Raw genomic sequence first — 24,329 nt, forward strand, 5'->3', positions numbered from 1 at the left:
CTATGTGACTTCTGCATCCCTGTAGGTCTGAGCTTGCATTCTGTGTTCATGAGTAGGAACACTCCACACTCCCCCAATTTCAGGACCCATCTTCCTCAGGTGGTAAATCATCCTTAGGAGGATGGAACATTCTCTACTGTTGTTGATCCACATTGAGGGCAAGGTCCTATGGGGGTCCACAAAAGTGTCTGTTGTGTTTTTCCTGATTTCTTTCTGAGAGACTATCTGTGGCCACGCTCCTTCTTCCATGAGAATGTCCAACAGTAACATAAGAATCACTTTTAAAATGAATAAATTTCTCTCTACTAAAATATTTGCTTGACTTTTCCAGACCCCAGAATCCTACCTTTAGATAGGCTAAAACTATATATATATATATATATATATATATATATATATATATATATATATATATATCTGCCTTATATTAGCTCTAGAGGTATGTCTGAGTTTCTTTATGTATGTATTTTATTGATTGAATAATGATAGACAAGACCTTAGGTTAAGAGGGGTACAATTTCACAAATTCCCACCACCAAAGTTCCACATCACATCTCCTCCATTGAAAGCTTTCATAGTCTTTATCCCTCTGCCAGTATGGACCAGGACCATTATGGGGTGAGGAAGATGGGAGTTCTGGCTTCAATAATTGCTTCTCTGCTGGACATGGCTGTTGGCATATGGATCCATAACCCCAGCCTCTTTCTATCTTTCCCTCCGGGGGCAAGAGCTCTGGGGAGGGGAGGTTCTAGGATATATTGGCAAAGTCATCTGCCCAAGGAAGTCAGGATGGTGTCATGGTAGCATCTGCAACATGGTGGATAAGAAAGCATTAAGATACAAAGCAGAACAAATTATTTGATAATAAAGAAACTAAAGGTAAGATTATAGCAGATGAGATTTGAGGTCTCCAATTTGGAAAAAGCTAGTAGGTCTATTTTAGGTATATTCCATGTAGCCATGAATTTACTAATTTTTGCCTGAGCTAGACAGTTAATATGCAGGTGGGCTAAAGCTATTGTCTTGGGAGATGGTGTCAAAAAGCTTTATATGACAGACATCAAATAAAGGGTTCGTAGAATCTTAGCCAAAAAAGAGATCCAGAGGGTCAACAGATATCTGAAAGTGCTGAAAATCACTGAGGATCAGAGAAATGCAGACAATGGCATAAAAAGATACCACTTCACATCTGTAAGTATGTTATACATTAGAAAAGACAGAAGGAACACCTGTTGGAGAGGGTATGGGGGGAAGGAACTCTTCTATACTGTTGTAGTACCTAACCTTTGTGAAAAGTAGTCTGGAAATTTCTGGAAACAGACATATTTTGTGACCCAGCAATTTCTGCCATGGGGATTTGTCCAAAGAAAACAAAAATACCCCCCCATCTATGTTTTCATCAGGATGATTTGTAATAGACCAAATTTAGAAGCAACCCAGATAGCCAAATGGTAGATGAGTGACTGAGAAAGTTGTGGCATGTATATACAATGGACTCAGCCATTACGAAAAACAAAGTAATGCCTGCCATGTATTTACCACCCACTAGCAAAGTCAGAGGGGACTTCAGAATTTTGAAACAACTCAGAGTTGCCATGATTCATTCCATTGGCCTTTGTGCTACAAGATATAAACTTGTTGGAACCAGGCAGTGGTGCACTGGGAAACATGTTACAATGTAAAAGGATCCATGTTCAAGACCCTAGCACCCCCTGCAGGGGGGGGGGTTCATAAGCTGTGTAGTGGTGTTACAGCTTTCTCTCTCCATATCACCTACTTCCCTCTCAATTTCTCTCCAAAAAATAAAAGCTTGCCTACTATTGTTGCTCTGTGAAGAGAAGGATCCTATTTTTCCAGTTCAGTGTTTGCCCATGAGTATAAAACCCTGACAGTCCTGGTTTTCATTCACTGGTTAGTTAGTGCTAGTAACAACATTATGTTAATATGTCCATATTTTTACTTAGGGTGAACATTTAGGAAATTAATGATTATAAAGTTATTATTTGTAGCCCTCTATGTTTCCTCCTAGGATTTGTATCAATTCCCTGTTGCTTTGTAACACATTATTCTAAAATTGAATGACATCAACCTCAACCCATTTCCTTCTTATACTTGATTGCATGGGTCAGTGGTTTGGCCTCAGCTTTGTAAGGGGTGGTCTCCGTTGCAGGTCATTTGAGGTGGACAGACTCATGTCTGCTATCAGCAGAAGATGATGATTCATCCACACGTCTGGCAGTAGACTAGCTGTTGAAAGAGGCAATGAGGTAACTGGGTCATGTCCCACTTACCATCCAGCATGTTACACAGCCTCCTTCTCATGGTGGTAGTCACTATGTTCCTACAAACGGCAAGCAAAGGCCTTTTTAATTTTCAACTTGAGTCACATCTGTTATTGTTCCATTGGTTGAAACACAGCACCTGGTTAATCTCCAAGTCAGTAGGAGAAGAGATTTCCCAAAGGCACAAATATGGAAAAAGGTATCATTATGAGGAATTTTGAAAAACAAAATCTGCCACAGGACTATAGTTTCAAAATAAGAATATATAGCAATAAAACAATGTTTATATTCAAAACTATTAGAAAACCTTAATGCAATAATTTGAAAACAAATATTAAGTTAAATACCATGCTGGGCTATTTCTCTAAAGTTTATCACTACTAATAATACATGTGTGATTTCGATGATTACCCAGTGATGAAGGTCCTACTGTTATCCCTATTTTATTTATTTATTTATTGCTTATATATATTAATAGTGATTTAATAATGATCAACAAGATTGTAAGCTAAAAGGAGTACAATTCTACACAGTTCACAGCACCAGAGTTCCCTGTCCCATCCCCTCCATTAGAAGCTTCCCTGTTCTTTATCCCTCTGGGAATGTGGACGGACCAAAGATCTTTATGGGGAGCAGAAGGTGGGAGGTCTGGCTTCTGCAATTGCTTCTCTGCTGGACATGGACATTGACAGGTTGATCTATACCTCTCACCCTGCTTCTTTTTCTTCCTTCCTTCCTTCCTTCCTCCCTCCCTCCCTCCCTCCCTCCCTTCCTTCCTTCCTTCCTTCCTTCCTTCCTTCCTTCCTTCCTTCCTCTCTCTCTCTCTTCATTTCCTTCTCTTTCTTCTTCTTTTTTGTTATTTTCATTTTAGACAAAGCAATTGAAGCTCTCTTTCTTTCTCCATATCACCTCCTTCCCTCTCAATCACTAGAAGTACTTCTTTAAAATCACCAAGCTAAGAAAACCTAATCTGAGGATCATTAAGTATATATCAACTTAATAGGAACAAAGGATTAATGCACCTTCCACTTTGTATTCAATGCACATATGGTCATTGTATTCATTTTATAGTTTAAAAAAAGCAATGATGGGCATAAAGGTTATTTTTTTATTTTCAAAGTTAGACCATATAGAGATGTAAAGCTGAGTTCACTACCATTAGTTTCCCACAGTCAACACCTCTATAATTGGTTCTGTATTTTATGGTAACTGGAACTGATTAAAATGCAACACAAACTCTAATTTTCAGAGAAATCATATAAATTTAACATTTCTAAATACTCAAAGTTTAGATTATTGATTATTAAACTATGTCATGAAATCCTAAGCTACATTAATAAAATACCAAACTACTAGCAGTCTTACTTCTTCAATGCTTATAAAAGGATTTCTTTGTCAAATCTCTGAATATCATTTTTACTTAAAATAAGAAGTCTGGGAGAGGGAAGTTAAGTCTCAAATATTGCCTACAATTTTCACGCCTTTTTTTTTTTCCCCTGAGTTTGGAGAAATGTCTTACATAAGTGATGCCATCGTTTTAGTTAAGATTACAAATTGCAGACTTTTAAAAATGTCCGTGAACTTCCATCACTGTATATATACGTACACACATATAATGAATAGGGTGTTTTAATAAGTAATGTCAAAAAGAATTGAAAACCCATCCTTCTCATATCCTCAAACTTTATCTAAACATAGTGCAGAGATTAGCAGTAGCCTGCTCCTTCACTGATTGAATGTCAATCATCTACTTAAACAAGAACAGAACAGGAAATATTCTGTTTTTAAAAACCACTTTATTGGGGGACATGGTTTATAAGACAGTCACCACAATGTTCTTTATCTCCTCTTCATCTGTGTCTGCAGGCGATACCCACCACTAATCCAGCCCCTTTCATATTGTTGAGTACCCGTATTTCTGAGGACTTTCCAGTTTTCTCTTTGTGCTTTATTGCTAATTCCACTGTGGTTTGAGAAGATGCTGAGAATGTTATCAATACTCTTGATTATGTTGATACTGTCTCTGTGGTCTAGCATGTTTGTTCCACTGAGGATGTTCCATGAAGACTGTATACTGAATTCAACTTATCCATGTCCTCATTTAGGTCTTTTTGCTTACTTAGTAATTTCCTACCTGGTCAATATATCTACTTGGGGAAGTGGGGTGTTAAAATACCCTAATATTATTGTGTTATTGATATATCTCTACAGTTGTATTGTAGTTGTTTTATATATCTCGATGTCCCCTTATTAGAACCTCTTGGTTGATTGATCCACCCCTATATAATATGTAATGTCCATTCCTATCTTTTATTACTTCATCTATCTTTATTTTTATTATCTTTTATTTATTTATTGGATAGACACAGCCAGAAATTGATAGAAAGAGGGAGATAGGGAGAGAGATAGAGAGACACCTGAAAATCTGCTTCACCATTTATGAAGCTTTCCCCCTGCAGGTGGGGAGTGGGGGCTTGAACCCAGGTCCTTGCTCATTGTATCATATGTGTTCAATTAAGTGTGCCACCACCAAGCCCATACTTCATATATCTTAAAGTCTACTTTCAGATATGAGCTTGGCTGTGCCTACCTTCTTTGTTGGCACATTAGCTCACGGGATTTTTCACACCTTTCATGTTGAACCTATTTTTGCTCGGACAGGTAAAGCTGTTAGACTATGTCCCCCCCTGAGAAATGTAGGTGATAGGTAATAGGCAGTGGTTACTAGTCTTCCTTCTTGTGGGCGGAGGCCTCATCACTGAAATAGTTATGGCTGCAGCTGATATTCTTCTGGGATGAGTCTGTGGTCAGCAGACCTTACTGGAGCAGTTACAGAAGCCAGGCCTCCCATTTTCTGCTCCCCAGAAAGATCTTTGGTCCAGACTCTCAGAGGGATAAAGACTAGGGAAGTTTCCAATGGAGGGGATGGGATCTGGAACTCTGGTGGCAGGGACTGTATGGAATTGTACCCCTCTTATCCCACAGTCTTGTCAATAATTACTAAATCACTAATCAAAATGTTTTTCTTTAAAAAGTTTTAAATTATTTAAAAAGATAAATTTTACATGAAAGTAAAACTCAAACAGAAGGTAAGAGTCTCTAATTTTATTTGTCTGCCCTCTAATATTTTATTGTTTTCAAATATTAATTTGAATACTTTTCCATTAATTAGAGCATATTTTTCATAGGTTATATATATATTGTATTTAATGGTTCCTTGGGCCCTCCTGGGATAAAATTCCCAGTTATTGGCAATGCATTCCAGAAGACTTTTTAAAATTACTTTTATTTACTAGATAGAGACAGCCAGAAATCAAGAGGGAAGGAAGGGGATGATAGAGAGGGAGAGAGACAGAGAGACACCTGCAGCCCTGCTTCACCACTCACAAAGCTTCCCCCTACAGGTGGGGATGGAGGGCTTGAACCCTGTAACATGTACACTCAACCAGGTGTGCCACCACCCATGGCCCCCAAAGACTTTCTACTCTTACTCCCAGGTAAGAATATGGACTTGTCTATACCAACTCTACCATTGTAGAGTCTCTGACCTGTGGTCAACACAGAACAACTGTACTTAAAGTTGTTGATCAACTATTAATGATGTAAACAAAACCAACTAGTTAATCTGGTAAAGCAATCCTTTGGTCTCAACAAAGTAAGAATATGTGAGTTTGCTTATCTGGTGATTTTGCCACTGCACCATGCACGCACAGCCTCTCTGTCTCACACACACAATATTCCCTTTTCTTCCTCTTCTTCTTTGCTAGAATAGTCTTTTCATTTTTTTCACTTTTGCTGTGAAATGAATCATTCACATGTCTGTGTTCCCTCACGCAAGCTGTTCCTCCCACATTCTCAGGGGTTTCTTGGAGGGCTAATACACTATCGTACTCATATCTGTGTGCAAGCTAGCAGAATGCTTGGGGCCTGAAAAAAAACATTTATTGAATGAGTGAACTGAGAAGGCTGAACAAAAAGCATTTATTGAACGAGTGAACTCAATGATATCTGCATAGGTAATACAATTATTTATTTTTTAATTTGTTTTTTAACTTTATTTGTTTATTATTGGGTAGAGACAGAGAGAACTTGAGAGGAGAGGGGGAGACAGAGTGGGGGAGAGACAGAGAGACACCTGCAGCCCTGCTTCCCCACTTGTGAAGCTTTCCCCCTGCAGGTGGGGATCAGGGGCTTGAACCCAGATACTTGTGCACTGTAATACGTGCACTTAACCAAATGTGCTACCACCTGGCCCCAATATACATGTTTTTAGTGGAGATATTTTCAAAGGATGAGTTTGTCTTGACTCATGTATCTAAGCTGAGAAATGACTGAAGACAGAGTGCAGCTCTGAGATTACACACAGCACACATGGCAGACAGACACTCCTGTCCTACCGCGTGTGACACTGAGGCATGCCTGGCAGGCTCTCCTGCTGATGATTTTAGCTCCAGGCTGAGTCACGTCTGCTTGTCTGTGCCTTGTAACATGATCTTCCTTGATTAGACAGTCTTGAGTGAGAGGTGGCGGACATTGTGTCTTCTCAGTTCAGTATTCTCTGTCTTTCTGCCGCCTCTCTGCAGACTGCTAGCGCCTGTAAAAGGTGATGGAGAGTGGAGAGGTCTGCTGATCTAAGGTGTTTGCAACACAAAAGATTTTTTTATTGGAATAAATGCAATTATTTGAAATTATTATGGAAAAGTTTCTTCCACCTTCTCACTTTTAGGATTATATTAAAACAGAGCCCTATATAACATAAAAAGTCCAGGGATAATCAAAATGTTAGATTGGAAATGTTAGATGTAAATACGCTTTAATATTGCTTAGAATCCTGTGGGTTCATTCAGTTTAACTGTTTTTTAAAAGTTATGGAGCAAGCTGTAATTTACTTTTTACAACAAATGGCTAGACATTTAGAAAAAATATGCTACTAAATGTATCCTCAGTGATTCAGAAATAGTAAATTCACTCTTGAACTAGCTATGATGTTTTGATTAGAGACCAAAAAATTATGATAGTCATAAAGAGCAAGAAACCCAAAATATCATGCTTATGTTTAGTACTGGCTTATTCAGTTTTTACATGGGTATCATCATGAACTTAAAAATAACCTGAGGTGGGGGTGCCTGTGGTGGCATAGCTGGTTAAGTGGACACTTATCACCTGCAAGGACCTGAGTTCAAGCTCCCAGTTCCTACTTGGATTGGGGGGCGGATGCTTCCTAAGTGGTAAAGCAGCGCTGCCGCTGCCTATCACCCTTTCCCCTCTCAGTTTCTCTGTCCTAGGAAATAAGATCAATAAGCATTTGAACAAAATAAAATAACCTGAGACAAGTGAAGACAAAGCAAAATAGATAGAAAATTAAATAGAGGTTATTTTATCATGTCCCTAATATCAAGCTATAATGCTTACCATATTCTCTTAAAATTTAAGACCATTGGGAGTCGGTGGTTGCACAGTGGGTTAAGTGCATGTGGTTCAAGCCCCCAGCTCCCCACCTGCAGGGAAGTCACTTCACAGGCGGTGAAGCAGGTCTGCAGGTGTCTGTCTTTATCTCCCCCTCTCTGTCTTCCTCTCCTCTCTCCATTTCTCTCTGTCTTATCTAACAATGGCAACAATAATAACAACAATAATAACTACAACAACAATAAAAACCACAAGGGCAACAAAAAGGGAAAATAAGTAAATAGATATATAAAAAAAGAAAAAAATTAAGACCATTAATTTCATCCTCAACTTTCTGGGCAGAGGACCTCACTAGTGTTTCCCAAAACTTCACTTCTCCAGAGTCCTACCCAACTAGGGAAAGACAGAAACAGGCTGGGGGGATGGATCCACCTACCATTGTCCATGTCTAGTGGAGAAGCAATTACAGAAGCAATTACAGAAGCCACCTTTTGCACCCCATATGGTCCATATGCTCTCAGAGGGGGCAGCAATGTTAGGGGAAGATGACCAGAGGGCTGTGAACTCCAACTCCTTCGGGACCTGCAGACCTGGAGAGAGAGAAGGAAAAAAAATAAAAGAAGATATTCAGAAGTAGTAAGTGTAAGTGTGACTTTGAAAGAAAAGGAAGACAGGATCATAGAAAAATGGGATATATATTATATGTATATACATACATACATACATATATATATATATATATATATATATATATATAGTTATAGAAATAATTGTCAACCCATATCTGTGACCTTGGGAGAATTACTGAAGTTTCCAGTGGAGGGAATAGCAATACAGAACTCTGGTATTGGGAACAGCATGGAATTATACCCCTGGTGCCTTATAATTTTGAATATCAATATTATATCACCAAGTAAATAAATAAAAAGACTACAGTCAAGATTGCAACCATGCTTCATTCTCATCTGTATTGTAGTAACCTCTTCCAAATTGTTGTATGTGACAGATTCACTTGGTTGCTACTGTAGGTCTAACGTTTCCTTGGTCCTCAGCACCTGGACTCCACCTGAAAGCTATGCCACGTGGGCTCTTCTGTCTGCAAGGACAGTGAAGAACTTCATGGAACCAACTCCTCTGAAGAGCTCACCACCTTATTCACCTGATTGACTCAAATCTATTTAGACAATGTTATATATATATAAAACAATTTCCTGATTCTCAGTAGCAACTTCATTTGTATTTGGGTGAATTGGCAACAGGTGTCTTGGGGCCTTTTCTGAAACTCTATACACAGTTAGTGGGTAAGCAGAATGCAGAGCAAATACTAGTGACATTGGCACCAACTCTGCCTCCACCAACCCTTGCTGGGCTACATTCTCACAGAGACTCAAGGCAGGAAGTTTATTAACATTTTGTTTTTAATGATTTACCCAGGAAGGGACATTTAAATGATAACATCTTGCTTTCATTTTCAAAATTTTTGGTTTGGACAGAGGCAGAGAGGCAGAAAGAGAGTGAAAGGGTACTTAAGTACTTTGGTACTTAGTGAAAGTACCAAAGCCTCCTTCAGTGTGTTGGGGCTGAGGCTGGAACCTGGGTCATGCACCAGACAAAGCAACACACTATTCAAGTGAATTATTTCACTAGCTCTCTTGTTTTCATTTTACTTCATTTAAGTCTTAAAAATCCAAGTGCAGGAGAATCTAATATCAGTAATTTTCATTTTATAGTTGGGGATATGGAGACTCAAGGAGATGAAATTATTTAATATTTACATAAAGTCACCTACCATCTTTTTCCAGGTGCCACATCTGAAGTTATTTGTATCATACACAATATTCTCTCTACCATATTGAAAGCCATTGCCTCTTAATTCTACTCTTCAGAACCTCTAGGGAGGTTTATCTTTTAAATCTATTGAATTATATCATAGATCATAAAAGGCAATGGTTCTCCTATTTCATGCAGTGCGAGAACAAACTCCATTTACTAAGATCACATGGTGAAAAGCATATATGTTTACTTTTCTGCGGGACATACTTTTTTTTAATCTTTATTTGTTGGACAGAGACAGTCAGAAATTGAGAGTGAAGGGGGGAGATAGAGAGGGAGAGAGAGAGAGAGAGAGAGAGAGAGAGAGAGACCTACAGCCCTGCTTCACCACTTGCAAAGCTTTCCTCCTGCAGGTGGGGACTGGGGGCTCAAACCTGGGACCTTGAGCACTGTAACATGTGTGCTCAACCAGATACGCCATCACCTGGCCCGGGACATACTTTTTAAAGATATTTTTTTTTCAGTAAGTAGACACAATAACTGGAACATAATTTTAAAGGTTAATTATAGACCACACTTTGATATCCATGTGATGGTTAACAGAAATAATTTCACCCAAACTATGACCACACTTAATGGCCACAGGGTTTAGGCAGCTTTGCTGAGGCCACAACCACAAGCAACTGGAATTTCTCTAAGTGCCTGTTCATCACAAAGTACACGACCACCTTTATAGTCACAGCCAGACTCTATGTAGCCTCATGCGAAGCTGTAACCTCCATTGGAGTTGGAGATAGCTGCTGTCTGCAGGAATAGACGGATGATTTCCATCTGTGGATCACAGGGAGCACAGCGTTCCACAGAATCACTGAAGGTGGAAAGGTGAACACTGGGTTACTTCAGTCCCCCATTTTGCAAAGGAGGAGAGGGAATCCCAAAGAAGCTTAGCATGTGATCTTAGTGTTTATCATTGTCGTTATTATTGTTGTTATTGCTATAGTTATTGTCATTGTGATTGGATAGGACAGAGAGAAATGGAGAGAGGAGGGGAAGACAGAGAGAAAGATAGACACCTGCGGACCTGCTTCACCGTTTGTGAAGTGGTCCCCCTGCCCCGCAGATAGGGAGCCAGGGGCTTGAACTGGGTTCCTTATGCTGGTCCCTGTGCTTCGCACCATAACATAGATTTTTTTATTCCACATTCAAGATTATTAGTTCATTATTCGCATCTGTTGCTGGAACATGTATTGAATACAGTTTCCCACAAATACTATTAGTCTTGTAAGCAAGTTTAGAAGTAAGATATTGACAATCAAGGTTTTCTCTACACCCATGCTGAAACCTAGAGTCTGTTTCTCTTCAGATTGTCTGTGCCGTTCTGGGGATCTCAAACCATCCACGCATGACTGTCTTCTTTGCTCTGAGCTCTTGTAAGGTGCATCAAGGTCATGGTTATTGGACAGGTAGAGTAATGGGCATGTTCTACCCCTTCAACAGTAAATGAAACAAATACTGAAGACCAGTAAAAAAAAGTATTTTGGGGGGGAGGGACATTTTATTTATTAGTATTGCCTTCAGGGTTGTTTATTATTATTATTATTATTATTATTATTCCACTCAGGGTTGTTGTTATCATTATTATTATTGGCTTCAGGGTTATCATTGGGGCTCAGTGCATGCACTGAGAATCCACTGCTCCTGGTGGCCATTTTTTCCATTTTGCCCTTGTTGTTATTGTCATTGCTGTTGTTGTTGTTGGATAGGACAGAGACATATAGAAAGAGGAGAGGAAAACAGAGAGGGGGAGAGAAAGACAGACAAGAAAAAGAGAGAAACCTGCAGACCTGCTTCACTGCTTATGGGAACCGATGTCCTTGAGCTGGCCCTTGCTCTTCACACCATGTGTGCTTAATCTGCTGTGCTACCTCCTGGCCCCTGGATGTTTTATTATTTGAGTTGTTTAAGACTCCTAGAATGTAGTAGTAGTAACAATAGCAAACTGACTTTCATTCAATTTTACTGTCAATTTTTTTTTTATAGAAACTGTCTTCTATGACACTGTCCCAGGATTACAGGGTAGAGATTCCATATAATCTACTAGCATCCACTCAGCTTCAGTTTCTTCAAAAGTGATCCTAGTGGCGGTGTGGAGTAGGCAGGAGGACACACTCTCACCAGAACTTCTTACTGCGCAGTTTAGGTAAGGTATCTTACGGAAAACACATCTGGCAAGACAGATGTGTGACAAGGAACTGAGTTTTTCTTGTTACTGGGCTCACAGAAAAGCAGACAACTGGGGCAGGGCCATGGTGCACCTGGTTGAGCACAGACTGCCATGTGCAAGGACCAGGGTTCAAGCTTCCAATCCCCACCTTCAAGATGGAAACTTCTAGAGCATTGGAGCAGTGCAATAGGCACTTTCTTCTCTCTCTCTGTCTCTCTTTTTAATTTCTTAGGTACTTTCTTTCCTTTTTTCTATCTTTCCCTTCTTTCCTTCCTTCCTTCCTTCCTTCCTTCCTTCCTTCCTTCCTTTCCTTTCCTTCTTTCTTCCTTCATTTCTCCTTCCCTACCTCTCACTCCCCTTTCTATTTCTGTCTCTCCTATCAAAGAAAATAAAGCAAAACAAAACAATCAAACAAACAAAATAAATGATTACAGGGACACTCAGATATGGAGCCTCAGCAATGAGCCTGGTGACTAGACAGTCATGGATTTTAGGTAAGAGCAGCCGCGCTTCCTAGCAGTTAAGGCTGTACAGGTCAGATCAGGACACCCGGACCATGGGCAAATTTCCTGACTTGACTTAATCACCAATTTCTAAATCTATAAAATAGGAATGAATAATATATAAAGTCATCATGGGGATTAAAACCAAAGAGTCATATTGTTTTACCCTATGCCAGCACACATTAAGCATTCAATAAATATTTAGCTTTTAAAATATTCTAACTTTTATCCATTTCATATGCGGTAAATACATAGAGGATTTTGTAAAGGAAAGAGTAAAATAAGTCAGTGCACCACTTTCACATATGCAACTCAGTACAATTTTTTTTTTTTGTAGTACAAGTTTTATAGCTGAGATATTTCTGGGCTGTTAATATTTCTTATATTTATTTTACATACATTAAATGGATTTTATGGATTTTATTTTGAGAGTGAGAAATAGAAACAGGGAAAGAGAGAGAGAAAGGGGGTTCAGAGAAACTAGAGCACGGCTCAGCTCTGGCTTATGGTAGAACAAGGGACTGAACCTGGGACTTCAGAGCCTCAGGCACAAAGTGTTTTTGTATAACCATTAGCTGTCTCTCTAGTGCAGATTTTAACTTTAAAAAATGTTTTACTTGGGCACAAGATTCTGTAAGATTTGTTTCTCTTAAATAACGAACATGAAAATACCAGGCCAAGTACATAGAGGCATAAGCTCACTTCTTTCTAATGAAGATTTTTTTACTTAGCAAATTTCTCCAAGGGCACTAGATGGCGACCTTTTCCTTTAAGAAAACAAAACAATAAAAACCCAAGTTTCCATCACTCGGGTGAGACCTTTCCTTTCATAGTATTCTCCAGTTCCATTCCAGGTGTTCCACTCCCCAATAAAGTCCCCAAACCCAGATATAGTCCAGGTCCCCTGAGATAGAGCATAGGTTCACCTGTGCCCATAAACTAGGGGAAAAATATATACCTGAAAGCAGAAGTACACAAGAGCATGCAGGGAATACCCCCAACACTTCATCTGCACGATTCCAGCCTTTAGATGCATAATTGTTCAACAATTTGTTTGGCTTTGTATGTTAACTCTCTTTTCAGCCACCAGGTTCCAGATGCTGACCAGACTTCCCTGGACAGAAGACCCCATCAATGTGTACTGGAGCTCCACTTCCTCAGAGCCCCACCTTACTAGAGAAAGAGAGAGACAGGCTGGGAGGATGGATTGACCAGTCAACGCCCATGTTCAGCGGGGAAGCAATGACAGAAGCCAGACCTTCCACCTTCTGCATCCCACAGTGACCCTGGGTCCATACTCCCAGAGAGATAGAGAGTGGGAAAGCTCTTAGGGGAGGGGGTGGGATGTGGAGATCGGGTTATGGGAATTGTGCGGAATTGTACCCCTCTTATTCTGTGGTTTTGTTAATGTCTCCTTTCTTAAATAAATAAAAAATAAATAATAAAATAAATAAAAAATATAAAACCAAGTTTTCATTAAAATCTGAAATTTACTTATCATTGAAATTTACTGCTATGAATTTCAATGCAACGAACAAATGGTATTTTTGATGACCAGATTGTTAGAAACCAAACAATTCTCTTTTTAAATTTATTTATAAAACAAAAAATAGAACATAGTCTCAAAACCATAGGATGAGAGGGGTATGATTCCACACATTTCCCACCACCAGAGTTCCATATCCCACCCCCTCCCCTAGAAGCTTCCCTAATTTTTATCCCTCTGGGAGTACTGACCCAGGATCATTAAGGGGTGCAGAAGGTGGAAGGCCTGGCTTCTGTAACTGCTTCTCCGCTGATTTCTCTCTTAAATAGTACTTTTCTTAAGTAGAAAAGTCAATGTATACTCAGTATTTATGTATTTTTTAAAATCTCCCTTTTCTGGAACACCAAGGAAATGGAAGGCATATATCCTGGTTTATCTATAAGCCCTAAATGTCTTCTATTTTGGAGATTTCTTTATTCTTCACTGTTCTACTCACCTGTTTTAAATTAAAAATATGTAAGCTACATTTAAATTTCTCAGCTGTACCAGATGCTGAATACTGGGTTCAACTACTCACACTGTACTTGAGAAAGGATTCACTGTGGTATTATTAGTTACTGTTTTGTTGCCACTATCTATAAAAAAAAATCTTAATCTGGTATAATCCTTTTAGAAACATTCAAAACAGATGACATATAAAAATAATACATTTTAAAAGCTTTTATCACGTGCCAAGATTTAGGCATAAGTTTCATTTTATTTATGGAAGAAATGTGTGGAATTTTACCCCTCTTATCCTGTGGTTTTGTTGATATTTTTTTCTATTTTTTTATTTTAGAAATTAAATAAAAAGAGAATTCTTTGGTATCTTAGTTTTCAGCTATATATTTTTTATTTTTATTCTCACCTATCCTTTTCTGTATGTTTTATTTTTTTGTTTCTTTAAAAATATTTAATTTTATATGACAGAGAAATAGAGAGGGGAAGGCAATAGAGTGGGACAGCAAGGGAGTGGGACACCTGCAGCACTGCTTCAACACTTGTGAAGCTTTCCCCTTACAGAAGGGAAGTGGGGAAACTTGAACCCATGGTAGCATAGACTTAACCAGGTGCACAGTTGCCCAGCCTCCCCAACCTACAGGTGTTCTACATAATCAGAAGGATGCGAATAACAAATAAAAAAATTTACTAAATTTTTAAAAATATTGGAGAGAAATTGGCATCACTTATAAATACATAGAAGACTGGATGCATTTAAACATGTTATACATAAAAGTAATATACAATTTTATATAAATTATACACATACATCTAAGAGAGTCTTTTTAAAAATCATTATTGTCTCAACTTTCTTTGCTTGAAGATCCTCTGTTTCTTCCCTTTTATGCTTTAAAGTTGTCACATATTTCTATGTCTTGTGCTTTTGTGTCTGTTTTTTGTTTTTGCCTTTTTCTTTGTAGTAATCCTTTTAATAACTCTTGAAAGGCAGATCTGGTAATGGCTAACTCCATTAATTTTTGTATGCTTGGTACTGTTTTGATCGTTCCTTCATATCTGACAGTCTTGCAGAGTAACGCATGTGAGGCTAGCAATGGTCTTTTAAAGTCTTTTAAAGACACCACTCCCATCTACCCTGGATTCTATGATCCTATAGAAAAGACAGATGTATGTCTAATTATACTACCTCTGTAAGTCATATTGTTTTTTTTTTTTTTATTTAAAAAAGGAGACATTAACAAAATCATAGGATGGGGGGTACAACTCCACACAATTCCCGCCACCCAATCTCTAAATCCCGTCCCTTCCCCACTAGCTTTTCCATTCTCTATCCCTCTGGGAGCATGGACCCAGGGTGTTTGTGGGTTGCAGAAGGGGTGGAAGGTCTGGCTTCTGTAATTCTTTCCCCGCTGAATTCTGCATGTTTTCTAATTTGTTGAACTTTATCAAGAAATGATCCTTTCTACCCAGATGAACTTTCCACCACCACCACCACCAACATTATTATTATTATTATTATTATTATTATGCCAGAGCACTGCTCAGTTCCATTTTATGGTGGTATTAGGGTTTGAACCTCAGACCTTGGAGCATCATGAATGAAACTCTTGTATACACACTACACAACTTTCCTGGAAAAGCAAGATGAATTGTTAAGATCAATTTTTGCTCTGAAAACTATTTTGACATATATAAAAGTGAAGAAGTCAGTTAATAATCAGGCTCAAATGAACAGAAAACCTTGTGTAGTCTAGGGCAAGGAATTAGCTAATAATTGGGCTCAGATGGGTAGGAAAAAACATCCCCTGTAGACTAGTGCGAGGACATGGAGGCACAGGTGAGAGAAATTCTGGTGATTTCAAATCTGATTTTCCTTAAAATGGGACCTGGTGGGGGAGAGACAGCAGGTGAGCCCTGGCAGCAGCTGTCACAGCCACCTCAGAAGGTGTCCTGATAGAATCTGGATCCTCAACATATAACTTGTAACAGTGGCAGATGTAATGACATCCAGACTCTAGAAATTTGAAATCAAAATGATGGCCTTGCTTTTTTTTTTTTTTTTTCTGTAAACATCTGACTCATTACAATGTGTATGCTCATCCTACTTCCCTACCGACAATTTTAGTTCACTATTTTCCAGTAAGAATTTCAACTGAAAACACCCTTACTGGCTTGCTGTTCTTATTATTGGAGGTCACAAATATACCGACTGCACGCTTCAGCCTTAAGCATCCAGAGCAGAAGAGCAAAGTACAAGGTGTTAAGAAAGATGACTTCACTCAGCTTATTGTCTGAAGGCAGCTTCCTGGCATACTCACACTCACACACACTCACACTCACACTCACACTCACTTACACAGAGAGACACACTTTTTAGTCCACTTACACACACAGCCCTTCTTTAAAAATGTTTATTTTATTTTATTTTATTTTATTTTATTTTATCAGAAACTGAGAGGGAAAGGGGTGATGGAGAGTGAGAGAAACAGAGGGAGACCTGCTGCCCTGATTTGGCATTTGAGAAGCTTTCGCCCTGCAGGTGGGAACCAGGGAGCTCCAACCCAGGTCCTTGCGCACTAACATGTGCGCTCAACCACCATGCAGCCCCTAATTTTTTAATTTACTATTAGATAGAGACAGGGAAATTGAGATGGGAGCAGGAGATAGATAGGAAGAGGGAGGGAGAGGGAGAACAAGGGCCAGAGCGAGAGAGCTAGAGAGAGAGAGAGAGAGAGAGAGCTAGAGAGAGAGAGAGAGCTAGAGAGAGCGCTAGAGAGAGAGAGAGAACTAGAGAGAGCAAGAGAGAGACCTGCAGCCCTGCCCAACCACTTGTGAAGCTTTCCTCCTCCTGCAGGTGGGGACCAGAGTCTTGAACCCAGGTCCTTGTGCACTGTAACGTGTACACTTAACCAGGTGCGCCACCACCTGGTCCCCCCCACACACACACACACACTTTAGTCCAGTTACACACACACTCACACACACACACACACCAGTTACAAGCGCTGCGTCATCTGCCAGGTCACATGGCCATGGCTGCTATTTCAAGGATGCAGTGCCACCCTCCCCACCGGGTCTGCCCAGCCCTTGGGTACCACATGGTGGAGAGCAAGAGGGCTGCTGAGTGATGGAGGGCCGGGCTCCCTGACTCCGTCCTTCCTCCCTGCGCGCGTTCTCTGGGAGTGACCCGGGGAGAGGGGCCGGGCCGAGGGTCTCCGGGGAGAAGGGCAGCTCTAATTGGCTTCTCCACGGAAGACAATCACCTAGCCCCTCCCGGGAGAGGCTGGGATGCGCGCTCGGCCTTTTAGACTCCTCGCCCTCCCCCCCCCCCCCCCCCCCCCCCAGCTTTCAGTCCATTCAGCACAAGCGCCTGGGCGCGCCCGGGCTCTCAGCAGCGCGCTTGCACTGAGCGTCTCTCTCTCTCTCTCTCTCTCTCTCTCTCTCTCTCTCTCTCTCTCTCTCTCTCTCTCTCTCTCTCCTCCCTCCTCTGTCCTCTCTCTCTCCCCCCTCTCTCTCCCCCCTTCTCTCCCTTCCTCTCTCTCTCTCTCCTCTCTCTCTCTCTCTCTCCTCTTTCTCTCTCTCTCTCCCCGCGCCCCCAGCTCCCCGCTGCAGTCTCAGTAGCAGCTGCCCATAGAAAAAGTTTCTTGGAAGAGCTCAGTGGGGGAGGAAAAAAAAAAAAATGAGCGAGCTAGAGGAAGACTTTGCCAAGATCCTGGTGCTCAAAGAGGAGAGGATCAAGGAGCTGGAGAAGCGTCTGTGCGAGAAAGACGAGGAGATCCAGGAGCTCAGGAGGAAGTTGCACAAATGCCAGTCGGTGCTGCCCGTGCCCTCCAGCCACATGGGCCCGCGGACCACCCGGGCGCAGGGCATCTCCGCGGAGCCGCAGACCTACAGGTCCTCCCACGATCTCCGCCAGGCGTTCCGGAAGTTCACCAAGTCCGAGAGGTACTGGATCGGGCGCGGCCTGGGAGGCGGGGGGTCTGGGGGTCCCGGGTCTGGAGTCCGGAGTCCGGAGTCCAGGGCGCAGGGCCGGGGAGGCGGAGGGGGGTCCGGTGTCCGGGGGTCCGGGGCGCAGGGCGGGGAAGGCGGAAGGGGATCCGTTGTCCGGGAGTCCAGAGGTCCGGGGGTCCGGGGCGCTGGGCTGGGGAGGCGGCGGAGGGGAGTTTGGAGTCTGGGGCGCAGCTCCGGGGACGCCGAGGGGAGGCCGGGGTCTGGGGTCCGGGGCGCAGCGGCCAGGGCTGGGCGGGGTGGCCCCCGCGGCCGCCGAGTGGGAAATATTTAATTTTATTTCTGTCCCATCACGTGCTGTGCCGGTCTCTGCAGGCTGGGAAAGGCGAGCTCCTCGGGGAGGCTGGGGGTTGGGAGAGGCCGGCCTGGCCCGCAGAAAGTTTGCTGGAGCCGCCAACTGAGCGCTTCCCAGCTCCTGTCTGCTTCACTCGGGAGCTGGGTCTGTCAGTCTGCCGGCCTGCAGGACCTGGATGTCTGTCTTTCTGCCTGCCTGCAGGAGCTGGGTGTGTCTGTATGTCTGTCTTCAGGAGAGGTGTGTGTGTGTGTGTGTGCGCGCGCGCGCGCGCCCCTGCCTGCTGGAGCTGGGTGTCTCTCTGTCTGCAGGGGTTGGGTGTCTGTCTGTCTCTAGAAGCTGGGTATCTGCCTGTCTGCCAGCTTGTAGGAACTGAGTATCTGTCTCCAGGAGCTGGGTGTCTGTTATTCCATTGCGCCCAGGGCATGAAGCAGGGACATATGACTTATCGTCTTCGCACTTAGAATTTCCTAGGCGACCCCCAGACCCAGTCCGTGGGCAGCCGGCAGCCGGACACGGTACAGATGGCTGTTTTGGTTCTATTAGGGACTCCAGCTTGCTCTGAGCCTCAGCACGAGGGGAGGGCGCAGAGGCACGGTGGGCGGGACGGGGGCGCGTCTGGCTTCTGTTTGCGAGCCAAGGATTCCAGATTGACAGGAGCTGGTATTCACAGGGTCCCTTTCCGGACAGCCTTGTGTCAGCATGGACTTGTAAATAGTAAGACACAATAAAACAAAACCCTTGCTCACCCGCTGCTGCTCCTGTTCCCTGTTGTGTGTGTGCCTTACAGAAGGGCCACACGTGCCTGTGAGTAGAACAGGAAAGAAAGAAGAAATCTTCAAGATAATATATATTTAGGGTTTATAAATAAACCAGAATGTGTGTGTGTGTGTGTGTGTGTGTGTGTGTGTGTGTGTGTGTGTATGAATATAGTCAGTGAGTATACGCTGAGTTTTCTACTTAAGGAAAACTACAATTTTGGACTTCTTGGGTGTCGTAGCTTGCACGTATTCTTCCTCCTTCCTTCCTTCCTTCCTTCCTTCCTTCCTTCCTTCCTTCCTTCCTTCCTTCTTTTTCATGCATACCTATACTTTCCAAAATATTGGAGGCAGTTTCCTAACCTGGCAGGTTTGGGGCTACTGTCCAGCCCAGCCCTTGGGTGGATGCTGCCTCTCCCTGTTTATCTTCCTTTTGAATTTCTCTGGAAAAGTTGGGCTGAGGGGAAGGGTGTGTGTGTGCCTCCAGGATTCTTCCATTTCTCCTCCTGGGAACTTGAAGAGCCAAATCCTGCCTGTCCATAGTTGTAAGGTGGCTCTTTGAATTTGTGGTGTGTGGAAAAAGCCTGGTGATTTGGGTGGCAGTAGGAAGCTAGTGCACCCCATGTGCTGCCTTCACCAGAGCAGGCTGATTGATTGGCTGCAGCACTAAAGTTCCTCTGGACATTAGGGAGAGGAAGTGCAGCCTCCAAAGCCCATTACTGGCTTTTAGTCTCTGCAAGTACTGAGCCCAAAGTGCTTTTCGCAGGATATTGAATATTCCATTAGGCGTGCCTTCATGCCTGCCTCCCTCTTACCTCTTCTCTCTTCTGAGATCACTTGGAGTCTGGGTTGAAGTCCTCTGGGATCCTTAAATTAGTATCTCCACCCCCACCCTTTTGCCTCTAAATTGGAGACTTAAGTCTTTTGAAAGAGTGTGTCTTGTGTGTGTGTGTGTGTGTGTGTGTGTGTGTGTGTGTGTAAGTGTAAGAGACTAAAAGAGGCTAGGTACTGGAAGAAGAGCTACTAGAAGAAAGACTTAGTGCAGAGACTGAGGAGAAAGAAGAACCAGGCAGAAAGAATTTCTCTTAAGAAACATGGGCCCAAAGCACAAGGACCAGCATAAGGATCTCGGTTTGAGGCCTCGGCTGCAGGGGAGTCCTTCACAGGAGGTAAAGCAGGTGTCTGTCTTTCTCTCCCCCTCTCTGTCTTTTCCTCCTCTCTCCATTTCTCTCTGTCCTATCCAACAACAACGTCAATAATAACAACAATAATCAATACACCAATAAAACAAAAAGGGCAACAAAAGGGAATAAATAAATATATTTTTTTGAAAAGTCTAAAAAACAAAAGAAGAAAAAGAAGCATAGGCCCTTTCTGAACCAGTGGCTCTGAATTCTTGTTATCAGATGGACAGTGGCATTTTTTTTTTCCCTCTCAGGCTGAGCAGAATATTTGGCTTTGCCCTTGCTTGAAAGCTGTTTTTGCATCAGGCTTTAGCCTCCGCTGGGCTGGGCATTCCGTGCACTGCCCTGCCCTGCATGCAGCAGCTGGAATCAATCTGCCCACCTCCTTAACAAGTCACTTCATCAGGGGTCAGCTGGCAGCTGCAAGCTGCCTAGGGCTGCTGGGTTGGGACTTTATCACATTTTTGAAATTGCAGCTCCCTCTGACTAGGCTATGGTCCTCCAAGAGTAACCAGCACTGCTACTTCACAGCAGAAAGATCTCACCAGAGTCCTGAGAGGGCAGGAAGAAATTCTCTGGAGCTCTCAAAGAATCACCTCCCCACCCCGACTCAACCCCCCACATTTCTCTCAGAATGAGACACATTTTTGCATGACAGTGGGGGAGATCCTGATCTTTTAGATTTATTTTATATTTTAGACAGAGCCAGGGAAAGTGAAAGACCATAGCACTGAAACTTCCTTCAGTACAGTGGGGCCCCGGGCTTGAACTTGGGTCATGCACAGGACAGACAAGCAACACACTATTGAAGTAAGCTATTTTGTCAGCCCAAATGCTGATCTTTTAGAGGTACAGATTTGGATTCTTTATTTAAAAAAATATATATCCTTGTTCCCTACCATGAAAGTAGATCAAGGGGCCAGTCGGGGATACACCTGACTGAACGCACATGTTGCAGTGTGCAAGGACCCAAGTTCCAGCCCCCAACCCCCACCTGCAAGGGGAAAGCTTTGCAAATGGTGAAGCAGGGCTGCAGGTGTTTCTCTGTCTCTCTCTCTCTCTCTCTCTCTCTCTCTCTTATCTCCTCCTACCCTCTAGATATCTGGCTGTGTCTTTCCAATAAATAAAGATTGAAAAAAAGACTTATAAAAAAAAGAAAGTGGATTGTTGTGGGTCAAGCGTAGAGCACATCTTTTTGTGTCTGTATCAAGTAGCTGGGGTGCTCTCCTACTTCCTCTCTGCTGATTTATGCTAGGGCTTAGGGTAAACTTTTTCTCATTCCGCACTTCATTTTGTGCTTTAAAGTGAAAGAAGACTTTTTGAGAGTATTTTCAGCAAGTGGACTCACTAGAGTTTAAAGAATTTTACCTCCTATAATATGTGGAAAGAATAGCTCTTGGAATTAGGGACTCACCTCACATGTAAAGAGACAGTAATAATGTAATCAGCATTGAGTGAACATCTTGTTTTCACCAAGAAACAGAAGGATTGTAGAAAGCACTTGCGGGATATGACATTTAACATCAAACAAACTACTTTCAAAATACAAGTGATTTTAAAGTATTTGGATTGGAGCAGTAGACAGCTTATCAACTCCTGTCCTTTTGGTTAGAGGTATGCTTCCTGATAGACCCATGGGGCTGAAAGAGGCCCCTTTATTACAAAGCTAATATTTAGTTACAGCTGTTGTAAGATTGCAGAGATTGGTTTTTGTGCTACACTTTCACTTCAGGCTTCACTAGAACACTCAGTTTTTATCATATCAAGAACAACAATCTTTTTAATAAATACAGGGATTCTATTTGGTGGGTAAAAATAAGAAAGATTTTATATTTAAGTACAGCTTTGGAAAATGATCACAGTCTAAAATACTTGGATAATAGGTGACAAAAATACCTTAAATATTTCTTGCAGTGGAAGGAAACTGGAGACTTGGCCAACTACTGTAATCAACTCAGCCCAATTAGCTCAGTTTCTGCGTGTCCACAGAGAATACACGGCACAGGCTCCATTAAGAATGATCTAAGTGTCTAAGGAATGCTTAGATGAAAATCATACTAAGGGAAGGGAAGATCTGAGCTCTTTACATCCATATCAAGTGTACAATATTATGATCATTTTCAAAAAGAAAATACCCGACTCATTGCAGAACTCATTTTTAGACTGTAGAAATGCTCAGTCGAGATCAAGTGATTATCACTGAAAACTATAGGCTCTCCTGGACGCTACTGAATATATACACCTGATCTGCATATTTCTTCCAAGAAAATTCAAGTAGTTCATAGTTTCTGTGACCATTTGATTCCCTGCATGTATAAGCTCTACATGAAGCCCTTCCTAATACTTCTGTTTTTTTCTATTAACATTTTACACACACCCAAATGCCGTATGTGGGCTGTCTACTTAGTTCAGAAGACTTCACACGGTCCCTTTAACAATTAGCCGAAGGGTGGAATCAGTATTAATCTGCTATATGAATAATAGGTTGTATTCCAAAGTCATTTTAGCCATTCTTGTCACAATTCCCTTGACTTTTGGTGGTATAAATTTATCGTCTCAATTTTAAGCTTCCTACAACTGAGACTCGGATGCTGTGGGAAGGATGCCCCAGAAAATTCATTGCGTTTTCCATTTCTGATTCAATTCAGGTCTGATGTAACCTTTGGACAAAAATCAAGGGATTTGGCCTAATTTTTACAAAAGCAACATCTATGAAATTAGTGGGCACGTGCTGAATTTGGAGCTCATTTTTATTAGCTGTTCATAGAGAAAAAAAATACAGTGCTTCAATGAGACAATGAAAACCATGATAAAGAAAGCTTATTTTAGCAACCTTAGCACAGTTCTAGGCTTGTTTAAAAAATAATATGTGACAGATTTTCTTTTTTTGAAGTAGCTCCTTTCACTTCTCATGTAAGAAATCAGAAGTTTGAAGAAGTTAGGTCATTTTCTTTAAATATTTAATTCATTAATTAATTGGATAGAGACATAGAAATCAAGAGAGAAGGGAGAGATGGGGAGGGAGAGAGAAAGACACCAACAGCCCTGCTTCGCCACTCCTGAAACTTTCCGCTTGCTGGTTGGGACCAGGGGCTTAAACCAGGGTCCTTCTTCTTCTAGCAGTTGCCCTTCTTCCGTAGCCAGTGAATGGCTTTGAAAGTGACTGGGATCCATGTGGATTCAGTCGGCTAGGAAGGATCGTCAGTTTCCCCAATGAATGGGTACTCATGGGATGCACCACGGGAAGGTCGATCCAGTGCATCCCACCAGGGTCCTTGTGCATGAGAACAGGTGCACTCCGAACTAGCTCCAGACAATTTCTTAAGATTTCATAACTAGGAAATGCCAGAGATGAGTTTTAGAACCTATATTCTAAACTGCTATGCCGCAGGCCAATTCCACCTTTGTAGTTTGTGAAATCTTCCAAATAGGAAGAAATGAACCTGTTCTAAATTCAAACAGGATTTAAGAAGAACAATCTTAAGAGTCAGCACTGAACAGACCTTATGAAAAGGGACCAGAGAGTCCTTTCAGCATCATGCGCACTGCAGATACGGTGGTCAAAGGCACAGGACTTGCAGATGATCTTGTCGCTCGCTGTGTGGTTGACAAAGGGTAGGGTTTCTTAGCACTCTGTGATTGGTGTCTGCATAACACTCTTACCCCCTTCTTAACTGGTTTTCACCACCCTGCACCCACCAAGACCCACACTGTCTTCACCCACTCCCATCCTGGCCTTTCTGAGGTGTTTGCTTTGGTGCAGTACACCATGTCCAGCCGGAATTCCTTTGTCTTTGCCTGCCTGTCCTTGCTTCTTTAGTTTCACTTTGGAGTGAGATCATTCAGTTTTGTGCTTCTCTTTTTGGCTCATGTCACTTCACATGATTCCTTCAAGTTGCATTCAAGAGGAGGCAA

At 41.9% G+C, this 24,329-nt stretch overlaps 1 protein-coding gene across 1 annotated transcript in view; it reads left to right on the top strand.

The window, feature by feature from the left end:
- Positions 1 to 17,739: 17,739 nt before the first annotated feature.
- The window catches only part of PRKG1 (protein kinase cGMP-dependent 1), a 1,377,090-nt gene continuing 1,370,500 nt past the window's right edge, over positions 17,740 to 24,329 (top strand). The window contains exon 1 of the mRNA XM_007520749.3: positions 17,740 to 18,117. Coding sequence (XP_007520811.1) covers positions 17,852 to 18,117 — 266 coding nt within the window. The 5' untranslated portion in view covers positions 17,740 to 17,851. The remainder of the gene's footprint in view (positions 18,118 to 24,329) is intronic.

The sequence above is a fragment of the Erinaceus europaeus genome, chromosome 1, assembly GCF_950295315.1.
Source record: "Erinaceus europaeus chromosome 1, mEriEur2.1, whole genome shotgun sequence".
Lineage (NCBI taxonomy): Eukaryota > Metazoa > Chordata > Mammalia > Eulipotyphla > Erinaceidae > Erinaceus > Erinaceus europaeus.